This window comes from Bufo bufo, chromosome 1 (assembly GCF_905171765.1).
Source record: "Bufo bufo chromosome 1, aBufBuf1.1, whole genome shotgun sequence".
Lineage (NCBI taxonomy): Eukaryota > Metazoa > Chordata > Amphibia > Anura > Bufonidae > Bufo > Bufo bufo.
The window spans coordinates 600,364,735-600,383,594 of NC_053389.1; the positions used below are offsets into that span (position 1 = coordinate 600,364,735).

At 43.9% G+C, this 18,860-nt stretch overlaps 1 protein-coding gene across 2 annotated transcripts in view; it reads right to left on the reverse strand.

Moving 5' to 3' along the window:
- Positions 1–7,083, reverse strand: part of SND1 (staphylococcal nuclease and tudor domain containing 1) — a 627,617-nt gene extending 620,534 nt beyond the window's left edge. For both annotated transcript variants that reach the window (XM_040413516.1, XM_040413515.1), the window contains exon 1: positions 6,887–7,083. In XM_040413516.1, coding sequence (XP_040269450.1) covers positions 6,887–6,952 — 66 coding nt within the window. In that variant the 5' untranslated portion in view covers positions 6,953–7,083. The remainder of the gene's footprint in view (positions 1–6,886) is intronic.
- Positions 7,084–18,860: the final 11,777 nt, after the last annotated feature.

Below are 18,860 nucleotides of genomic sequence, written 5' to 3' on the forward strand. Positions count from 1 at the left end.
CGTTCAGGCTGTCTTCAGTTCAGTCGTTTTGACTGATCAGGCAAAAGATAAAACCGTAGCATGTTACGGTTTTATCTTTGGCGAAAAAAAACTGAAGACATGCCTGATCTGTCCTTCAGGCCTGCGCAGACCAGTAAAAATGTGAAAAAATATACAAGATGGATCCGTCTGTCCGCATGACAAGCGGAGAGACGGATCCGTCCTTGCAATGCATTTGTGAGACGGATCCGCATGCGTCTCACAAATGCTTTCAGTCAGCGGCAGATCCGGTGGGCAGTTCAGACAACGGAACTGCCCGCCGGATCACACTGCTGCAAGTGTGAAAGTAGCCTAATAAAGGGAACACACACTATTCAACCACATAGCATCAGAATGAGCTGAAGAGATTCTTCACTACCTCTAATTACCCAGTACAAATGTCTTACTTTCAAGACCAAGCAGAATCATGTATCTGGGAACATCTGCACATGTGGGATATACATGATTCTGCTTGAAGTCTTGTAGGTATATCCCACATGTACAGATGTTCCAAGATACCTTAGAAAGGGTATTTCATATAAATACTGGATCGCTGCTGACACATTGTAGCAACATACTTCCCAGTTTCACCCAGACAACGCATTATGTCAGAATGGTCATCCAATATAACCCAAAATCTGCTGCCAGTGTCTTATTGCAGCCCAGTGCAGAGCAGAACCATTACATACGGGAAGGACATTAATAGAAGCTTGATGATTGAACATTCCCTAAACCTGTCACTCAATGGACATGTTCAGTAAAACTAAAGTAGGTCCAGATTACTATTCAAACAGCTACCAATATCTTCAAGGAAGGCAGATATTAGGGTACTTTCACACTAGCGTTATTCTTTTCCGGCATAGAGTTCTGTCAAAAGGGCTCTGCCGGAAAAGAACTGATCAGGCATATCCCCATGCATTCTGAATGGATAGAAATCCGTTGAGTTTGCATCAGTATGCCTTCCGTTCAGTCACTGTCCGGCGTTTTGGCCGGATTAGTCGCCGGAATGCCGGATCCGGCATTAATTCCTATTGACTTGCATTAGTGCCGGATCCAGCAGTGCAAAACAACTGAAGGACGAATCCGGGAAAACTGTGAAAAATACTGCAAGACGGATCCGTCCATCCGCATGACAAGCAGAGAGACGGATCCGTTCTTGCAATGCATTTGTAGACTGATCCGGAGCCGTCTACAAATGCTGTCAGTTGTCACACTGATCGGCGGATCCGGCAGGCAGCTCCGACGACAGAACTGCCGGATCACACCAACACTAGTGTGAAAATAGCCTTATTAGATAATGCCACTTACAGCCACGAAAGTCTTATGTTTAAACCACCGCAACAGATGCCGTGTCTGCCTGGTGTCACAGACACTAACTTCCAAGTAAAGGGATTTAAGGGTTTCTCTGATAATTTTTGGAATGGTTAACCCCTTCAGGACCCAGCCATATTTCACCTTAAGGACTAGGCCATTTTTTGCAAATCTGACACGTGTCACTTTATGTGGTGATCACTTATCCAGGCCATTCTGAGATCATTTTCTTGTCACATATTGTACTTCATGACCATGGTAAATTTTTGTCAAAATATTTATAAAAATTTTGAAATTCAATTTCTCTTTTATAATAGTGATACCTCCAGAAATAGTTATTACTTTACACTCCCCATATATCTACTTCATGTTCGAATCATTTTGTGAATGCCATTTTATTTTTGGGGACGTTAACTTAGAAGTTTATAAGGAAATTTTTTGAAAAATTTCAAGCCCGCTTTTTAAAGGACCAGTTCAGTTATGAAGTCACTTTGTGAGGCTTACATAATAGAAACCTCCCAAAAATGACCCCATTTTAGAAACTACACCCCTCAAGGTATTCAAAACTGATTTTACAAACTTTAACCCTTTAGGTGTTCCACAAGAATTAATGGAAAATTGAGATGAAGTTTCAGAATTTCACCACAGATTTCCATTTTAATCCATTTTTCCAGTAACAAAGGGTTAACAGCCAAACAAAACTCAATATTTATTGCCCATATGTGGTCATAAACTGCTGTACGGGCACACAACAGGGCACAGAAGGAAAGGCATATGGTTTTTGGAAAGCAGATTTTGCTGGACTGGTTTTTTGACACCATGTCACATTTGAAGACCCCTTAATGCACCCCTAGAGTAGAAACTCCCAAAAAGTGAGCCCATTTTGGAAACTACGGGATATGGTGGCAGTTTTGTTAGTACTATTTTAGGGTACATATGATTTTTGGTTGCTCTATTACACTTAGGGTCCATTCACACATCCGTTTTTTCTTTCCTGATCTGTTCCGTTTTTTGCAGAACAGATCTGGACCCATTCATTTTCATTGGGTCCTGGAAAAAAAAATAAAAAAATCGGACAGCACAATGTGTGCTGTCCGTTTCCGTTGTTCCGTTCCGCATGTCCATTTAAATATAAAACATGTCCTATTCTTTTCTGCAAAATTCGGATCCTGGTACAATACAAAGTCAATGGATCCGCAAAAAACGGAAGACATTCGGATGTCATTACGTATGTCATCCGTTTTATGTGGATTCCGTTCCTGGAAATTACATTTAAATATTTTATTTTTTTTCAAAGAAATCCAAACAACTTTATTTGCTTATTGAAATTTATACATGTTTCCGTTTTTTGCGGATCCGCAAAAAACGGATGACATACGGAAACATTTTCAGGAACAACGGATCCGCAAAAAACGGACCGAAAATCGGGATATAGAAAAATACTGACGTGTGAATGTAGCCTTATTGTGAGGCAAAGTAACAATAGCCGTTTTGGTACCTTTTTTATTTTCTGTTATTTACAACGTTCGACAGGTTAGATCATGTGGTATTTTTATAGAGCAGGTTGTCACGGAGAGGGCAATACCCAATATGTCTACTTTTTTTATTTATTTAAGTTTTATACAATAATATTTTTGAAACAAAGAAAAAATCATTTTAGTGTCTTCATAGTCAGAGCCATAGTTTTTTTTATTTTCTGGGTGATTGTCTTAGGTAGGGTATCTTTTTGCAGGATGAGATGACTGGCACTATTTTGGGGTGTATATGACTGATCACTTGGCTTTGACAGTTTTTATTATATTCTTTTTTTTTACAGTGTTTATCTGAGGGGTTCGGTGACGTGGTATTTTTATAGAGCAGGTTGTTAAAGACAACGATACCCAATACGTCTACTTTTTTATTTATTTTCTTTTACAATTAACACAATCAAATAATGTTTTAGTGTCTCCATATTCTGAGAGCCATCGTTTTTATTTTTGGGAGATTGTCGTAGGTTCTCATTCTTTGCAGGATGAGGCGACGGTCAGATTGGTATGATCTTGGGGGACATACGCGTTTTTGATCGCTTGGTGTTGTACTTTTAGTGATGTATGGTGACAATTGTTTTAGCACAGTATTTTATTTTTGACGGTGTTCACCTGAGGGGTTAGGTCATTGATATTTTTATAGAGCCAGCCGATAGGGAAAAGTATGCATATTGGGTATTGCTGCTTCCGTATTTTCCATTTTTACTTTATTTTGGTGAAAAGGACACTTACTTGAAACTTTAAATTTCTCTTTTGTAAAACCATTTTTTTTTTTTACTTTTTTTATTCCACTCTGGGACTTCAACTTTTGGGGGGTCTGATCTCCTTTACAAAGCATCACAATACTTCTGTAATGCATTGGCTGTAAGTGTATTACAGACTAATAAAACTACAGCCTGCTTGTCTGAGATCCAGGGGGCTGGATCTTACAGGCTCTCCCGGAAGGCAGCTACGATGCCTAAGAAAGGAATCGGGCTGCCTTTCCTGCCATCAGGACCCCATCACAGCAGCACGGTGGCCGATGAAAGCTCTGATACCCGCAAGGACATGACAGGTGCCACGGTCAGAGCTGACCACGGCACATCAAGGGTTAATGCGCCAGCATCTGTGATTTCACCAATGATGGTGCATGCAGCAGGGGTCCAGCTATCAGTTACTGCCAGACCCCTGCCGCAGATCAGGGGTGTGCGTGTCCTGCATCCGCCCGATCAGAACCGTACCTGTACGGCGCTGGTGCTTAAGTCACGGACATCTGCACCGTACATGCACTGCATGGGTCCTCTATGGGTTAAGACGGGCATTAAAAAAAAAAAATAACCAAGTTAAACACCTACGCAAATAATCTGCTGCAACCATTCCACTGCAACCTGGGTAACTGCTGCTCTGATCCACATATCCCCTCACACAACGTGATGCCCATTATCTAGCCCCTGCAACCAAAAGATGCTCAGACCCAAGTCCACTACCGAAACCACCCACATGCTAAAGCCCAATGTACACATTCCAATGAGGCTGTCCACATCTGTATGTCCATTCCACCTTCACACAAAATAAAACCTGGTTTAAATGCCCATTGGTACCATATTCCTCTTCATTTTTCAGCACTCCAGAGGAAAATGTAAAGGTGAAATCTGGTTGTAATGGGCCACTAAGTTTTTATTTGCACCAGTTTTGGCAAATCTACCCCATTGACTTTAATGGGTCAGTACCTACTGTGGATTCTATGTGTAAGGGTACTTTCACACTTGCGGCAGAGTATTCTAGCAATGCTGATGCAAACGGATGCATTTGTCAGAAAGATGCGGATCCATCTGACAAATACATTTCAATACCGGTTCAGTCTCTCCGGTGTCATCCAGAAAACAGATCCGGCATTCATTTTTTTGCATTTTTAAAGGTCTGCACATATGCAGACCGGAAATCCGTTTTGCCGGAAGACTTAATGCTGGATCAGGCACTAAAACATTTCAGTGGAAATTATGCTGAATCCAGCAAGTGTTCAGGATTTTCGGCCCGAGAGAAAACTGTAGCATGCTGCTGTATTTTCTCCGGCCAAAAAACATAAGAGGGACTGAACTGATGCATCCTGAACGGATTTCTCTCCATTCAGAATGCATTAGGATAAAACTAATCAGTTCTTTTCCGGTATAGAGCCCCTAGGACGGAACTGAATACCGGAAAAGAAAAACGCTTGTGTGAAAGTACCTTATGCAGACAGACTCTGCATGTGAAAGTAGATCTTGTACATTAGCCCTTTGAAAAATCAAAAGAAAAGCTACCCAACTTGGCAACCTCTAACTACAACCAAACAGGGTAGGATCAATTGATTTGGACCAGATTGATGTGGGCAGCATGAATCTGACCAAGGGCAACATCTGCATGGAGTCAGTATGTTCTCCCCGGTTTTCTCCCACACTCCAAAGACCTACTGAGAGGGACCTTACATTGTGAGCTTGATGCCAGTATCTGTAAAGCGCTGTGGAATATGTCAGCGCTATATAAGTGCGTAAAATAAATCATACATACAAGTCAACTATGTCCCACTTCAATGAGAAGAAATATCAGCTTCCCATAAGACCCACATAATTGCACATTCCAGGACTGATCCGTACAGTGCATTATAACCAGTCTTCAGGGCTCCCCCCCCCCCTATACATTATAACCAGTCTCCAGGGCTCCCCCCCATACATTATAACCAGTCTCCAGGGCTCCCCCCCCCCCCATACATTATAACCAGTCTCCAGGGCTCCCCCCCCCCCATACATTATAACCAGTCTCCAGGGCCCCCCCCCCCCCATACATTATAACCAGTCTCCAGGGCTCCCCCCCCCCCATACATTATAACCAGTCTCCAGGGCTCCCCCCCCCTACATTATAACCAGTCTCCAGGGCTCCCCCCCCCCTACATTATAACCAGTCTCCAGGGCTCCCCCCCCCCTACATTATAACCAGTCTCCAGGGCTCCCCCCCCATACATTATAACCAGTCTCCAGGGCTCCCCCCCCCCCATACATTATAACCAGTCTCCAGGGCTCCCCCCCCCCATACATTATAACCAGTCTCCAGGGCTCCCCCCCCCCCCATACATTATAACCAGTCTCCAGGGCTCCCCCCCCCCCATACATTATAACCAGTCTCCAGGGCTCCCCCCACCCTACATTATAACCAGTCTCCAGGGCTCCCCCCCCCCATACATTATAACCAGTCTCCAGGGCTCCCCCCCCCCCATACATTATAACCAGTCTCCAGGGCTCCCCCCCCCCCATACATTATAACCAGTCTCCAGGGCTCCCCCCCCCCCATACATTATAACCAGTCTCCAGGGCTCCCCCCCCCCCCATACATTATAACCAGTCTCCAGGGCCCCCCCCCCCCCATACATTATAACCAGTCTCCAGGGCTCCCCCCCCATACATTATAACCAGTCACCATGCCTGTGCTTCCACAGATGACCTGCGCTGTCAGAAGAAGGTTACTATGTGCTGACTGTTACAATGGAAGCCGTCCAGATACTACAAAGACCATCACTTCCCTCAGGACCTGGACACCTGCCACCAGCTAGTAAAGAGCCTCTCCATGTGCCGCCAGCCTGTGAAGATGGCAACAACACACCCTACAAAGTGGCCATGTACACAGCTATGGCGCAGCACGGCAGAGACACCGGGCAAGAGTTAACAGCACTGCCAGTGACCGCACCAGCTGCTCGGGACATGCTGGGACTTGTAGTTCCCTGGCGGGCCACAGGCCGGTCACCGTAGTAAGTGCACGCGGCGGCTCAGCCTCCAGCTGCTGGGAACAAGCCGTGTCCTTTGTACCTCGGAGACCGCCCGGCCCGAGCAGCGCACAACTCCACACAACTTTCCTTCCTCCAAGAAACTTCTGCTCGTCCAGTGCCAGCACCGCCGGAAATGCCCCCCGGGCAGCGCCTGGCAGCCACATTCCCATGCCCGGACAGCATCCTGTGACGAGCACCTCAGCCCACTATCCCCCCACAGTCGCCACAGCTGGAGCCGGTCCTCTGGCTAGCTCACCATCTTCACAATGCCTCTCTGCAAGGTAGGTGTCGCTGACGTATTCTGAACTCCGGAGGAAGCCATGACGTGACTGACAGAACGACGAAGCGGACAGAAGAAAGACCGGGCCGGGAACTGCTGCTGCTTCCCTCACACACTGACTGGCTGAGAGAAAGTGTCGCCGCCGTTCAGCCGCTATTTATCGAACCGCCCCCTCCGCGCGACCCGCGCATGCGCCAAATACAAAGGCAGGTATAGAGCAGTTTCAGGATGACGCTCGTTCCCCGCCTCCTGGGGGCTTGTACTTCCGGGTTGCTTTGGTAGGAAGGACACGTCAGCACGTGTGTCTTGAGCTACTAAGAGCTCTAGATGCCAGACGAGTTGTTTGGGGAAAGTTTTGTGGCGCCACATTCGTAGCTCAGTGAATGTGTGAACTTGTTCTGTCCTTTAAATGTTATGTTTAAAGGGGTGAACCCCAAATTAAGATCTGCACATGATGTGAAATATTATTCCCATACAGAGGTAGATATTCTTGTTACATAGGTGCTTTGCAGACTGTATAAGCAAATGCAACTTATAGTTGACAAACATGTTCTTTGATTGGTGTTATTCACTTTTGCATCTGGCCCTGATTACCATGATGACTTCTTCCATCCATGACTTGTATCTGTTGAGTTTGCAACAGAGATGTCCTTAGCCCCCCAAGTTTTCCAGAATCCTCCCTACCTTTTCCCATGGTACCCAAACTCCCCAGTCTGCTGCTACCTGCTAGAAAGTAATAGTACCCCCTAGAGAGTGTTCTCATTAAGCCCCATAGACAGTAATAATACCGCCTTTATGCCTCTTTGAAGGTATTAATGCCCCATAAAACGAGGCATTCATTTTCCCTGAGTACCCTCTTAAAAAGTAATAATGCCCCATGATTTTCACTTTTAAGAATTAGTGCCTGAGTAGACCCTATAAAAGTCATAATGTCCCCTCAATAAGAAATAAGGCCTTATGTGGCCCCCTTACTTTGTGTCCCAGGAAAAAAAAAAGTTTAACTTATACTCACCCCAACCTCCCCAAATCAGCACAGTGAGACATCCTCTTGTCTGCATAGTTAGGGTCCTGGCACAGATGACGCAATGCAGAGATGTCATCACTTCACCTGCGTCGGCACACTGATATCCTGTGCATGGTCCCCAAGGCCTAAAGTGGCCTGCACTTAGGGTTTAATCATATTAGGGTTTAATCATGTAGCTTATTTATGCTGTTTTAGAAACATAGAATGTGTCAGCAGATAAGAACCATTTGGCCCATCTAGTCTGCCCAATATACTGAGTACTATGGATAGCCCCTGGCCCTATCTTATATGAAGGATGGCCTTATGCCTATCCCATGCATGCTTAAACTCCTTCACTGTATTTGCAGCTACCACTTCTGCAGGAAGGCTATTCCATGCATCCACTACTCTCTCAGTAAAGTAATACTTCCTGATATTACTTTTAAACCTTTGCCCCTCTAATTTAAAACTATGTCCTCTTGTAGCAGTTTTTCTTCTTTTAAATATTCTCTCCTCTTTTACCTTGTTGATTCCCTTTATGTATTTAAAAGTTTCTATCATATCCCCTCTGTCTCGTCTTTCTTCCAAGCTATACATGTTAAGGTCCTTTAATCTTTCCTGGTAAGTTTTATCCTGCAATCCATGTACTAGTTTAGTAACTCTTCTCTGAACTCTCTCCAAAGTATCAATATCTTTCCGAAGATATGGTCTCCAGTACTGAGCACAATGCTCCAAATGAGGTCTCACTAGTGCTCTGTAGAGCGGCATGAGCACCTCCCTCTTTCTACTGGTAATGCCTCTCCCTATAAACCCAAGCATTCTGCTAGCATTTCCTGCTGCTCTATGACATTGTCTGCCTACCTTTAAGTCTTCTGAAATAATGATCCCTAAATCCCTTTCCTCAGATACTGAGGTTAGGACTGTATCACTGATTTTATATTCTGCTCTTGGGTTTTTACCCCCCAAGTGCATTATCTTGCACTTATCAACATTAAATTTTAGTTGCCAGATTTTTGACCATTCCTCTAGTTTTCCTAAATCCTTTTCCATTTGGTGTATCCCTCCAGGAACATCAACCCTGTCACAAATCTTTGTGTCATCAGCAAAAAGACACACCTTACCATCGAGGCCTTCTGCAATTTCGCTGATAAAGATATTAAACAATATGGGTCCCAGAACAGATCCCTGAGGTACCCCACTGGTAACAAGACCTAGGTCTGAATATACTCCATTGACTACAACCCTCTGTTGCCTGTCCCTCAGCCACTGCCTAATCCATTCAACAATATGGAAGTCCAAGCCCAAAGACTGCAATTTATTGATAAGCCTTCTGTGTGGGACAGTATCGAAAGCCTTACTGAAGTCTAGATAAGCGATGTCTACTGCACCTCCGCCATCTATTGTTTTAGTCACCCAATCAAAAAAATCAATAAGATTAGTTTGACATGATCTCCCTGAAGTAAACCCATGCTGTTTTTCATCTTTCAATCCATGGGATTTGAGATGTTCCACAATCCTCTCCTTAAGTATGGTTTCCATTAATTTCCCTACTATTGATGTCAGGCTTACTGGCCTATAGTTGCCCAATTCCTCCCTACTACCTTTCTTGTGAATCGGCAGAACATTTGCTAATTTCCAATCTTCTGGGTCGACTCCTGTTGCCAGTGACTGGTTCAATAAATCTGTTAATGGTTTTGCTAGTTCACCGCTGAGCTCTTTTAATAGCTTTGGGTGTATCCCATCAGGCCCCTGTGACTTATTTGTATTGATTTTAGACAGCTGACTTAGAACCTCTTCCTCTGTAAAGACACATGCATCAAAAGATTCATTAGTCTTCTTTCCTAACTGAGGACCTTTTCCTTAATTTTCCTTCGTAAAGACTGAACAGAAGTATTCATTGAGGCAGTCAGCTAGTTCTTTATCTTCTTCCATATACCTTCCTTCTTTTGCTTTTAATTTTGTAATTCCTTGTTTTAGTTTCCTTTTTTCATTTATGTATCTGAAGAATGCCTTATCGCCTTTTTTCCCTGACTGAGCTAATTTCTCTTCTGCCTGTGCTTTAGAAGCTCTTATAACTTGTTTGGCCTCTCTCTGCCTAATCTTGTAAATTAGCCTGTCATCCTCGTTTTTGTTTTTTTTATAATTCCTAAATGCTATCTTTTTGTTTTTAATGATTTTGGCCACTTCTGCTGAGTACCACAGTGGTCTTTTCCTTTTTTTGCTTTTACTGACAAGCCTAATGCAATTTTCTGTTGCCTTCAATAGTGCCACTTTTAAGTAGTCCCATTTCTCCTGGACTCCAATGAAACTGTTCCAATCTGATAGGGACTCGTATATCACTAATCTAATTTTAGAATAGTCAGTTTTTCTAAAATCTAAAACTTTTGTTTTTGTGTGGTGTGACTCAGTCACTGTACTTATAGTAAACCACACTGACTGGTGATCACTAGATACCAAGCTTTCCCCTACAGTAATATCATATACCAAATTCCCATTTGTGAATACTAAATCTAAAATGGCCTCCTTCCGGGTTGGCTCCTCAACTACTTGCTGTAGAGATAATCCCAGTAGGGAATTTAGAATATCTGTACTCCTGGCAGAACTAGCTATTTTGGTTTTCCAGTTTACATCAGGAAGATTGAAGTCTCCCATAATGATAACTTCCCCCTTCAATGTCATTTTAGCTATTTCCTCAACTAGTAGATCATCTAATTCTTTGACTTGGCTAGGTGGTGTATATATCACACCTACACGAGTTACCTTATGATTATCAAGCTGCAAGGTAACCCAAACTGACTCTAAATTGTTCTCGCTAACTTGTATCAAATTAGATTTTATGCTGTCTTTCACATACAGGGCCACCCCTCCCCCTTCTTGCCTTCTCTGTCTTTCCTGTATAGAGAGAACCCTGGTATTGATATATCCCAGTCATTACTCCCCTTGAACCACGTCTCAGTAACAGCCACTACATCTATATTATCAGATGCCATTATAGCCTCAAGTTCATTGATCTTAATCCCTAAACTGCGAGCATTTGTAGATAAAAATCTGAGCTTGTCATTTCTTAACCTTTGTGCTACTGGCATCTTCTGGCATTGTTCCGGGGGGCAGTCGGACTGCTGGATTATCACTCTTTTGCCCCCCTTTCCTAGTTTAAATGCTCCTTAGCAAATACTTGGAACTGTTCACCGAGGACATTCGTTCCTTTGAGAGAAAGATGCAAACCATCTTTCTTGTACAGTTCTTTTCCATTCCAACAAGAGCTAACATGAGACACAAAGCCAAACCCTTGGTTCCGACACCATTCACCAAGCCATACATTGAATTCCTTAATGCGCATCTTCCTGTCATGCTGAAGGTTATGCACAGGCAAAACTGCAGAGAATGAAACAGTTGATGCAACCTCCCGTATATCCTTTCCAAGTGTGTGAAAAGCTTCTTTCACCTTTGAAACCTCATTGCAAGCCAGATCGTTTGTCCCCAGATGGACAATAACATCCACTTCCCTTTCCTGTTTTGCTTGCCTAACAATATTAAGGATCCGTCGTCTATCCCTGCTAGCGGTAGCACCAGGGAGACATCTTACAACACCATTCTCCTCAAACTTCACACCTCTTATGATGGAATCGCCCACCAACAGCCGCTTACTATCAGTCCTCACCTTCTCCTTTTTGTCTTTGGCTGCAGTCTTGCATACTTTAGGCATGGGAGATGATTGTTTTTCTCACCCAGTGTGCTTGAGCCATCCGCCATGTTGCTCTTGCACTCTGAAAGTGCTGCAAATTAATTATGCCTTCTATCCACAACTCTCAGTCTACCAGAACCTACAGTAACCAATCTTCCATTTCTAGGGGGCCTCTGTGGCAGTGGCATTGCAATGTTCTCAGTCTGAGTTTGCTTAATGGTTAATTTACAAATCTCATATTTCAAAAAGGTAATTTCCTGTTGCATTATGGAGAACTGTCTACAGATCAGACAGTATCCAAACCTCTGAAGAGTGGAACCTGAAATAAAAGCACAACAATTCCTGCACAGAACCAGGTCTGCCATTGCAAAGAGGAGGTGGGGGGGGGATTTAAACAAACAAATCTTACTTGTTTAGATTGTATCCACCTCCTGAGTATCTCCTGAATATCTCCAATGCACTTGCAGATCAGCACTTGATTAGACCAGCACTAGATTAGCAGCCTTGAAAAAGCAGCAAGCTATACCTATTATATATCTTTTATTATGTATTCCTCATTCCTATATATCAGGGTCTCATTATATATTTTTTATTATGTATTTCTCATTCCTATACATCGGGGTCTAAATAGGCAATGTAGTCTAATCGTGTCATGTATGGTGTACATTGTATACTTTATATTGCGTATCTCTCATGTCTATATATTTTACTGATCATGTATTTTTTATCTTCTTGATTGAACATTTTAGAGCTCGTATTGTGATTGAACAATTGAGGGCTCATATTTCGGTCGAATTATGTAATATATATGTTGTAATTGGGCACGCTATGCAGTGATCATGGAAAGATGCATTTACCCCTTTGGAAATATTTATATCTATATCCATCTATATATGCACCCTTGTCCTTTGAACGATCAGTATCTCCCATATAGATCCTATATACATGATTCCCTACCACTGGGGTGGATGCGTTGGATACATTCCGTGTACTGTGGTATCTTGTTTACTTGATCAGCTGATGCAGCGCTCTGCTGTGATGCGCTGTGCGCCGGGTCACATGGGGACGCCGCTACGCTTCCTTGGGAGGCAGGCTGGAAAGCATAGCGTGTGTTCCACCCTCCTCCTGACGAGTGCAGCGTCGCCATTGTGGGCTCGGCGTGCATCATCAGGTATGAAGCGCTCAATATTAGGCATCAGCTGCTGTGATTTTCTACTGAGACCACATGTGCTTGGGATCCATGGGAGATATAAATAGGTGGATATGGCTACATTCTTACTCACCTCCCGACGAAGCTGAAGCGAAACGCGCGTCCAGGTTCTTATCCTGACCTGTGCCTGCTGTTTTTCACCCCCCATCATGTCTTGTGGTATGCTTTGATTTATATTAGTAGTTATTTGTTGGGCTCCTCTATACCCTTTATTATAAGGTTTTGTGAATTGTTATTTTTTGAGGGTCTAACTTTTCCCCCTTTTGCTAGATTCTAGCCTCTGCTTTATCTTTTCTCAACTGTATTTTGAGTTGAGCCCTGTCTGGTGGTCATGCACCAGGGTGATGACCATATGTTTTCCACTCACCAGTTGCAGCATTATTAGTGCTACTTCATGTGGAATCACCTTGATACACACCATCGTTATAACTGACATGTCTTCCATCTTTTGGGGGGTAACAGCGGCATAGGCCAGTGGATTGAGGCATCCGCCTTTCTGCTGGTTCTCTATTTTTGTTATTTTTAGTATTTTATAAATCATGATATGTCTATTACAATTAAAGAAATTAAATTTTTGGAATATTTTGGGCATTCTTTTGTTGTTTGTTGTATAACAACATTGTAGGTTTATACACTGCTCAAAAAAATAAAGGGAACACTTAAACAACACAATGTAACTCCAAGTCAATCACACTTCTGTGAAATCAAACTGTCCACTTAGGAAGCAACACTGAGTGACAATCAATTTCACATGCTGTTGTGCAAATGGGATAGACAACAGGTGGAAATTATAGGCAATTAGCAAGACACCCCCAATAAAGGAGTGGCTCTGCAGGTGGTGACCACAGACCACTTCTCAGTTCCTATGCTTCCTAGCTGATGTTTTGGTCACTTTTGAATGCTGGCGGTGCTTTCACTCTAGTGGTAGCATGAGATGGAGTCTACAACCCACACAAGTGGCTCAGGTAGTGCAGCTTATCCAGGATGGCACATCAATTCGAGCTGTGGCAAGAAGGTTTGCTGTGTCTGTCAGCGAAGTGTCCAGAGCATGGAGGCCCTACCAGGAGACAGGCCAGTACATCAGGAGACGTGGAGGAGGCCGTAGGAGGGCAACAACCCAGCAGCAGGACCGCTACCTCCACCTTTGTGCAAGGAGGAACAGGAGGAGCACTGCCAGAGCCCTGCAAAATGACCTACAGCAGGCCACAAATGTGCATGTGTCTGCTCAAACGGTCAGAAACAGACTCCATGAGGGTGATGTGAGGGCCCGACGTCCACAGGTGGGGGTTGTGCTTACAGCCCAACACCATGCAGGACGTTTGGCATTTGCCAGAGAACACCGAGATTGGCAAATTCGCCACTGGCGCCCTGTGCTCTTCACAGATGAAAGCAGGTTCACACTGAGCACATGTGACAGACGTGACGTGACGTTCTGCTGCCTGCAACATCCTCCAGCATGACCGGTTTGGCATTGGGTCAGTAATGGTGTGGGGTGGCATTTCTTTGGAGGGCCGCACAGCCCTCCATGTGCTCGCCAGAGGTAACCTGACTGCCATTAGGTACCGAGATGAGATCCTCAGACCCCTTGTGAGACCATATGCTGGTGCGGTTGGCCCTGGGTTCCGCCTAATGCATGACAATGCTAGACCTCATGTGGTTGGAGTGTGTCAGCAGTTCCTGCAATACGAAGGCACTGATGCTATGGACTGGCCCGCCCGTTCCCCAGACCTGAATCCAATTGAGCACATCTGGGACATCATGTCTCACTCTATCCATCAACGTCACGTTGCACCACAGACTGTCCAGGAGTTGGCAGATGCTTGAGTCCAGGTCTGGGAGGAGATCCCTCAGGAGACCGTCCGCCACCTCATCAGGAGCATGCACAGGCGTTGTAGGGAGGTCATACAGGCACGTGGAGGCCACACACACTACTGAGCCTCATTTTGACTTGTTTTAAGGACATTACATCAAAGTTGGATCAGCCTGTAGTGTGTTTTTCCACTTTAATTTTGAGTGTGACTCCAAATCCAGACCTCCATGGGTTAAAATTTTTTATTTCCATTTTTTAATTTTTGTGTGATTTTGTTGTCAGCACATTTAACTATGTAAAGAACAAAGTATTTCAGAAGAATATTTAATTAATTCAGATCTAGGATGTGTTATTTTTGTGTTCCCTTTATTTTTTTGAGCAGTGTATAAGCCTACAAGACAGTGAGGGGCAGGGACTCCCTGCCCTAAGACAAGTTTCAACTGTGTCAGTATCCTGCATTGTAAGTTGTGCTTTCCCAATTCCTCACTTGGTGGACTTCAACATGCAAAAGAGTCTGGGTCCACCACCCCCCTGCATCCCCGCTAGATCTACCTATGACTTGCCTAACCTCTTTAAAGGGAACCTGTCACCGGGATTTTGTGCATAGAGCTGAGGACATGGGTTGCTAGATGGCCGCTAGCACATCCGCAATACCCAGTCCCCATAGCTCTGTGTGCTTTTATTGTGTAAAAAAACGATTTGATACATATGCAAATTAACCTGAGATGAGTCCTGTCCCTGACTCATCTCACATACAGGACTCATCTCAGGTTAATTTGCATATGTATCAAATCTGTTTTTTTACACAACAAAAGCACACAGAGCTATGGGGACTGGGTATTGCGGATGTGCTAGCGACCATCTAGCAACTCATGTCCTCAGCTCTATACATAAAATCCCGGTGACAGGTTCCCTTTAAGTCATGACGATAAGTAACAGAAGACAGCAATGCTAGCTTAGTTTTGGTCCTGTCATTTAATAACTGTACTAAACAATGGACGCTAGGTGGTTTAACAAATGGTGTTTTTAAGAAAAATGCTTTATTTTTGTGGCTTTTTTTTTTAACTTTCTTGCTGTTACCTGAAACTGTGAAATGTAAAATGCATTACAATCAGAGCATTGCTGTAGCTTTTTGCTCACTTTTGGTGTGGTCCATGGTGTTTTTTCTCAAAACCCAGCAATCTCAGTGTCACGTTTTGGCCCATCTGAGAGATTTATGGCATATCAATGTCCAATAAGTGCTGGTCCCACCTCTGGAACCCGTGCTGGCTTAGCAATTTTCATAAGTCCAGTGGCAGTAAATAAAGGGGGGCTTGTGCGCGCACAGCTAGATCTCCACTCACTGATATGGGAGAATCCTAATCTATTGGAACATTTATAGCAAATCCTATTGATCAGATATTGAACTATCCAGAGGACAGGTCATCAATATTCTACACTCAGCCCCTTTAAATGCTGTGAACACCTCTATTATTATTGCATTGTACTTATTTTGAGGTTAAACATGTTTATTTCCAATAAGACTTTATATAGAAATTATTTTCCTCTACAGCCCATGTGTTTTCACATATAGTATAGGCTGCTCTGTCTTAAATCCATCAGAGGACCTGTCTGATCACTCATTCTTACTACTGAAAGGGAAAAATGGTGTTTGTAGCAGCACTTACGGCAAAGGCACTAGGTTTAGTGGTGGCGCTTGCAGTGGTGGGTACCAGCCTTTAGCACCCCATGTGTTCCAAAAAGTAAAAGAGGGACTGCAGCACTCCGTAATCTTCAATTCACCAAAACTGACGTGGGACGTTTCGACCGTTTTTTTTTCTTTATCAAGCTTGAGGACCTTTTTAACTTCTTGAACTTTGAAAACTGAGCTTCACTGACTCCTCCGTTGTTTTTTCTTTCTATGAACACCCCCCCCCCCCCTCCCCCAGAATAATTGGGGCCCTTAATTCCTAATATACAGTTGTGGCCATGCATAAGGGACAATCAGTGGCACTCTGTTCTCAAGGGTAGTGGTCATCACTGTTCTGACTCTATCTACACTGATTGGACAACATCAGAGCTGTGAAGATTACTCCCCTTTAAGAACAGGGAGCATGTGGCTGCTCCCCTTGGCTATGCACAGCCACAGTTACATATTAGGTACTTGGACTAATGTCCCCACAAATTCTAGAATGGGAAATGGGCGACATATAGAAAATAATAACACTGGAGGACTCAGTGCAGCACCGCCGATTGAGGAAGGTACACAGTTTTGAAACTACAAGCAGGTAACAGGTCAGGAGAGCTCGTAAACCCTCATTTACAGCATGAAGTATGCTAACAGGCATATTTAATGATTCACACTTTTAGTGCGTTCTTAACTGTATCGATGTAGTGTCACATCAAAGTCATGATTTGTCTTGGACTATAAAATGACACATTTGCAGTAGACCCTAAAGCAAATAATGTCTAGGTACAATTATGTGTGATTATAGTATTTATAAAACTTGACTACTAGGCCTTGTGTTCTAAATAGTTGGAGTGAATTATGGTTTAATCATATTTATTGAAGCAAAAATGAAAATGAGATACAAAGTCACATAACAAGTGAGGAAAAGGGCAATATAACCTGTGCCCAATTATAAAGGAAACATGGCTATCATAAGTATGCAAATAAGTGTGATGAGTCTGAACATATAAGACCAAGACAAGGGGCTGGAAAACGGGAGGGAAGGAAATGCAGGGGGGGGGGAAGGGGATGTGTAAAAAGAAACCTGAACTCACCAGGTACAACTACCAGTGTGAAATCGAGGAGAGCTTCTGAATTGCAGCCAAGGGTCCCATGTTTGCGAGTAGGAACGCGTCTGATTGTGGGCCTCAGCTCTCAGCTCTTCCATCCGTGTCCAGTGCATGGACCCAAGTAAGTCTCCGCAGGCTATCTGCTGATTTCCACTGGCGTGGTATGATCTGTCTCACAGCCTGCACAAATAGCCTAAGGGCACCTTTCTTGACAAGTTGAATTCTACCCGAATAGATAGAAAGTAGAGCTATCTGAGGAGACGGTGATATAGAGGTCCGGTACAAAGCGTTATATAGAGCAAAAACATCCTGCCACAGGGGGGCGACCCCAGGACAGCCCCACCAGATGTGGAGCATGGAGCCCACTGCATCGTGGCATCGCCAACATGTATTGGGAACAGAGGGATAAAACTGATGTAGCTTGACCGGAGTCCTATACCACAGTGTAAGGATTTTATAGTTCAACTCTTGTAGGCGGCAAGAAACCGTTGACTTATGAGTGAACAGAAGGGAGTGATTCCATTGTTCAGCGGAAATGGTAACTGCTAATTCACCCTCCCAACCAGGCACAAACCCCACATCCTTCAACTGTTCGGTTAACGTGCCATCCCCTACCTCCCCGGCACCAATCAGACCGTAGATCAAAGATATGCCATGACAAGGTCCTGACGCTGCTGTGCAGAGTTTTTCAAAGTTAGTCAGAGGGGCGGATAGTTGCGAACCAGGAGCCAAGGAGCTTACGAAATTGTGGAGTTGGAGGTATCTGAACTAGCGACCTGGGGAGTCGGAAGAGATATGCGATAGATCACTGAAGGGTAGAAGGGCTGAATCCCTGAATATGTCTTTAATTAAGATCTGTGAAGGGGAGGAAACCTGGAAGGCCGGTAAGGACCCAATATAAGAAGGTAGGCCAGGGTGTATGAGGGCCTAGTACCGTGGCTAGTGCGGTTTTAGAAGCAAATTTCCCCCAGGAATTCACCAATGTCTGGAGCAATAGTTGGAGTGAATTATGATTGCCTGTTCTTCACTGAAAGTGATTGGCCAGGGTTTAAATGATTGACCTATCTTGGATGAGAACAGGGTTGTGCACATAAGTTCCAACTTCAATCTTGCCCAAATGATTTGGGGACACCAATAGATCAAATAAAAAAATCAAAAGAAAAGCTACCCAACTTGGCAACCTCTAACTACGACCAAACAGAGTAGGATCAATTGATTTGGACCAGATTGATGTGGGGCAGCATGAATCTGACCAAGGGCAACATCTGCATGGAGTCGGTATGTTCTCCCCGGTTTTGGCCCACACTCCAAAGACCTACTGAGAGGGACCTTACATTGTGAGCCCCACTGGGGACAGCTTGATGCCAGTATCTGTAGAGCGCTGTGGAATATTTCAGCACTATATAAGTGCGTAAAATAAATCATACATACAAGTCAACTACGTCCCACTTCAATGAGAAATAT